At 46.6% G+C, this 5,000-nt stretch overlaps 1 protein-coding gene across 1 annotated transcript in view; it reads right to left on the bottom strand.

The window, feature by feature from the left end:
• The window catches only part of dusp22b (dual specificity phosphatase 22b), a 31,082-nt gene that overhangs the window by 4,722 nt on the left and 21,360 nt on the right, over nucleotides 1-5,000 (bottom strand). The window contains exon 6 of the mRNA XM_058393938.1: nucleotides 4,701-4,872. Within this exon, the coding sequence (XP_058249921.1) occupies nucleotides 4,701-4,872 (172 nt within the window). The remainder of the gene's footprint in view (nucleotides 1-4,700; nucleotides 4,873-5,000) is intronic.

The raw sequence follows: 5,000 nt of genomic DNA on the forward strand, positions 1-5,000 counted from the left end.
ACATGAGAGTAAGAGAGTGTGAGAGAGATACAGTAGTGTGTGTGTGTGTGTGTGTTTATACATGAGAGTAAGAGAGTGTGAGAGATATACAGTAGTGTGTGTGTGTGTGTGTGTGTGTGTTTATACATGAGAGTAAGAGAGTGTGAGAGATATACAGTAGTGTGTGTGTGTGTGTGTGTTTATACATGAGAGTAAGAGAGTGTGAGAGATATACAGTAGTGTGTGTGTGTGTGTGTGTGTGTGTGTTTATACATGAGAGTAAGAGAGTGTGAGAGATATACAGTAGTGTGTGTGTGTGTTTATACATGAGAGTAAGAGAGTGTGAGAGAGATACACAGTAGTGTGGGTGTGTGTGTGTGTGTGTGTTTATACATGAGAGTAAGAGAGTGTGAGAGATATACAGTAGTGTGTGTGTGTGTGTGTGTGTGTGTTTATACATGAGAGTAAGAGAGTGTGAGAGATATACAGTAGTGTGTGTGTGTGTTTATACATGAGAGTAAGAGAGTGTGAGAGATATACACAGTAGTGTGGGTGTGTGTGTGTGTGTGTGTGTGTGTGTGTTTATACATGAGAGTAAGAGAGTGTGAGAGATATACAGTAGTGTGTGTGTGTGTGTGTGTTTATACATGAGAGTAAGAGAGTGTGAGAGATACACAGTAGTGTGGGTGTGTGTGTGTGTGTGTGTGTGTGTTTATACATGAGAGTAAGAGAGAGATGTAGAATGTGAATGATCTTGTTTACACAAACATTCCCGGCGTGTATCGTGCAGTACCCCCACCTCGGCTACTCAGACCACATCTCTGTGATGTTGATTCCGGCATACAGACCACTGGTCAGACGCTCTAAACCAGTTCTGAAACAGTAGAAAACCTGGCCAGCAGGAGCCATCTCTGCTCTTCAGGACTGTTTTGAGTGCACTGACTGGGACATGTTCAGGGAGGCTGCAACCAACGGCAACTCTATTGACTTGGAGGAGTACACGGCATCAGTGACCGGCTACATCAGGAAGTGCATTGATGACGTGACCGTCTCCAAGACCATCACAACACGCTCCAACCAGAAGCTGTGGATGACCGCAAAAGTGCGTGCTTTCCTGAGGTCAAGAGACTCCGCCTTCAGAGCAGGGGACAGGGCGGCCTTAAAAATAGCAAGGGCCAAACTGTCCCTAGCCATCAGAGAGGTGAAGCGCGTGCACACCCAGAGAATCCACGGCCACTTCCAGGACAGCGGAGACCCCCGGCGCATGTGGCAGGGCATCCAGGCGATCACCAACTACAGGACAACTTCACCTGCCTGTGACAGTGACACCTCCCTCCCAGATGCACTGAACGACTTCTACGCACGGTTTGAGGCACAGAACAACATCAGGAAGGAAGACCATCCCTCCTCCTAACAACCAGGTGCTCTGTCTTTCCACAGCTGATGTGAAGAGAATTCTATGCAGAGTTAACCCACTGAAGTCTGCTGGACCAGACAACATACCTGGCAGAGTGCTCAGGGAGTGTGCAGAGCGGCTAGCAGATGTCTTCACTGACATCTTCAACATCTCCCTGTGCAGCTCCACCATCCCAACGTGCCTCAAGACAATGACCATCTTCCCTGTGCCTAAGAAGTCTATGGTTTCCTGCCTCACTGACTATTGTCCCGTCGCACTCACACCAAACGTGATGAAATGCTTCGAGAGGCTCGTCATGAGGCACATCAAGACACAGCTACCACCATCACTGGACCCTTGCAGTTTGCGCATCGTCCTAACCACTCCACGGACGATACCGTCATCACAACCCTCCATCTGGCCCTCACACACCTGGACTGTAAGGACTCATGCATACGAATGCTGTTCATAGATTTCAATCAGTCTGGATCGGGAACAGCATCTCCAGCACAACCACACTGAGCACTGGAGCTCCTCAGGGCTGTGTGCTCAGTGCACAGCTGTTCACTCTGCTGACTCACGACTGTGCAGCGATGTACAGCTCCAACCATATCAGCGAGTTCGCAGATGACACGACCGTGGTGGGTCTCATCAGCAACAATGATGAGTCAGTGTACAGAGAGGAGGCGCAACGGCTAACAGCCTGGTGTAGAGCCAACAACCTCTCCCTGAATGTCGACTGAGGAGATGGCTGTTGACTTCAGGAGAGCACAGAGTGACCATTCTCCGCTGTTCATCGACGGATCCTCTGTGGAGATCGTCAAGAGCACCAAATTCCTTGGTGTTCATCTGGCAGAGAACTTCACCTGGTCACTCAACACCAGCTCCATCACCAAGAAAGCCCAGCAGCTCCTCTACTTCCTGAGGAGGCTAAGGAAAGCCCATCTCCCTCCCCCCATCCTGACTGTGTTCTACAGAGGGACCATCGAGAGCATCCTGAGCAACTGCATCACTGCCTGGTTTGGGAACTGCACCGTCTCAGATCGCAAGACCCTTCAGCGGATAGTGAGGACAGCTGAGAAGATCGTTGGAGTCTCTCTTCTCTCTATCACGGACATTTACACTACACGCTGCATCTGCAAAGCTAACAGCATTGTGGATGACCACACACACCCCTCACACACACTCTTACACACCCCACACACACACTCTTACACACCCCACACACACACTCTTACACACCCCACACACCCCTCACACACACTCTTACACACCCCACACACACTCTTACACACCCCACACACCCCTCACACACACTCTTACACACCCCACACACACACTCTTACACACCCCACACACACACTCTTACACACCCCACACACCCCTCACACACACTCTTACACACCCCACACACACACTCTTACACACCCCACACACCCCTCACACACACTCTTACACACCCCACACACACACTCTTACACACCCCACACACACACTCTTACACACCCCACACACCCCTCACACACACTCTTACACACCCCACACACCCCTCACACACACTCTTACACACCCCTCATACACACTTCTGCCATCTGGAAAGAGGTACCTGAGCATTCAGGCCCTCACAACCAGACTGTTGAACAGTTTCTTTCCTCAAGCCGTCAGGCTCCTCAACACCCAGGATTGAACTGTACCAATCTCTCTCTCTAACACACACACACACACACACACACACTCAGGACTGAACTGTACCAAACTCTCTCTCTAACACACACACACACACACTCAGGACTGAACTGTACCAATCTCTCTCTCTCACTCACACACACACTCACTCTTACCTGTGTGAACAGACTTATATTGTTCATTACTTACTGCACTACCTCAACCCTTGTTAATATTTCATCCACTGATATATTTATGTTTATTTCTATTTGCACTACCTCAACCGCTGCTCCTGCATTTTTGCACAATAAGTGTTGCCAGGCCGTTATTTATATATATATATATATATATATATATATATATATATATATATATATATATATATATATATATATATATATACAGTAATACCTCGACTTACGAGTTTAATTGGTTCTGTGCCCGAGCTCGTAACTCAATTTGCTCGTATATCAAATTAAATTTCTCCATTAAAACGAATTAAAATGCTATTAATCCATTCCAGCCCCCCCAAAAACCACACCAATTTTTTTGTTATGTTTTTAAATAAGAAAAATGTACTTTATAAATAAAAAATAATGTATAAAAAAATAATACTACATAATAAAAAAGAATGTAAAGAAAAACTGGTTTTATTAAGTGTATTTACCTTGAAGATCAGACGAAGATGCTGGCGGAGGGGGAGACTGGTGGAGGAGGGGGGCGGAGTTTTTCATTTCGTGCTCTATCGTTTAACTTAACTTACTCGCTACACACTTAACGCTACAATTAATTGCTAAATTTAACTTACACACTATGCTACACTTTGTCGCTAAACTTAATTGCTACTTTTTTATTTATTTATTTTTTTTAATTTTTCACTTCACTTCATCATCTTCTTCTCTGACTTTTGCCTTTCTCTCCACACTTTCTTCACTTTCCCTTGCAGGCCGTTTCAATTAAAACCTGTCCAAGGAGGTTTGTTTCTAAAAAATGTTTGGAAAATGAGTGATGAAGTGTCGCTACACAGCGCCAACGCACGACCTGGAGAGATAACCACGTGAACTGGCCGCTCGCTGGGTGACCGAGTGGCGGGTGGCGTAAGCTCGACCGACGGCTCGTATCTCGGAAAACTCGTAAGTTGAGTCACTCGTAAGTCAAGGTTTCACTGTACTTCACTGTACCTAGCTCTGTGTTGTTGTTGTTTTGTTTGTGTTTAAACTTTATGTTGTATGTTTATGCAGCACCAGGGTCCTGGAGAAACGTTGTTTCATTTCACTATGTACTGCGTCAGATATATGTGGTTGAAATGACAATAAAGCTTCTTGAATCTTAAATCTTGAAGTAAGAGAGTTGGTGAGAGATAGTGTGTGTGTGTGTGTGTATATGAGAATAAGAGAGTGTGAGAGATATATAGTGTGTGTGTGTGTGTGTGAGAGAGAGTAAGAGAGTGGGAGAAAGATACAGAGTGTGTGTGTGTGTTTGTGTGAGAGAGAGAGTAAGAGAGTGGGAGAAAGATACAGAGTGTGTGTGTGTGTGTTTGTGTGAGAGAGAGAGTAAGAGAGTGGGAGAAAGATACAGAGTGTGTGTGTGTGTGTTTGTGTGAGAGAGAGAGTAAGAGAGTGGGAGAAAGATACAGAGTGTGTGTGTGTGTGAAAAAGACCTCTTCCGCCTGTGTGCTCTGAAACTCCTGCAGCTGTTTCTGGAAGCCGGGGTTGGGTGTGGCGCAGGGTCGGACCACCCTGACCGCGGCCAGCGCCTCCTGCCAGCCCAGACCCGTCACTGTCATGATGTAAGCCACGACCAGTGTAACGCTGCGAGACACACCCGCCAGACTGCATGACAGGAGGAAGAGAGTCAGGGCACAACACTTTCACTCAGATGGTTTCACATCGAGCTGTTTCCGTCACCGAGCTCCTGGGAAAGAGCTCAGGTACAACACACACACACACACACACGGATA

Source organism: Hemibagrus wyckioides, linkage group LG07 (assembly GCF_019097595.1).
Source record: "Hemibagrus wyckioides isolate EC202008001 linkage group LG07, SWU_Hwy_1.0, whole genome shotgun sequence".
NCBI lineage: Eukaryota > Metazoa > Chordata > Actinopteri > Siluriformes > Bagridae > Hemibagrus > Hemibagrus wyckioides.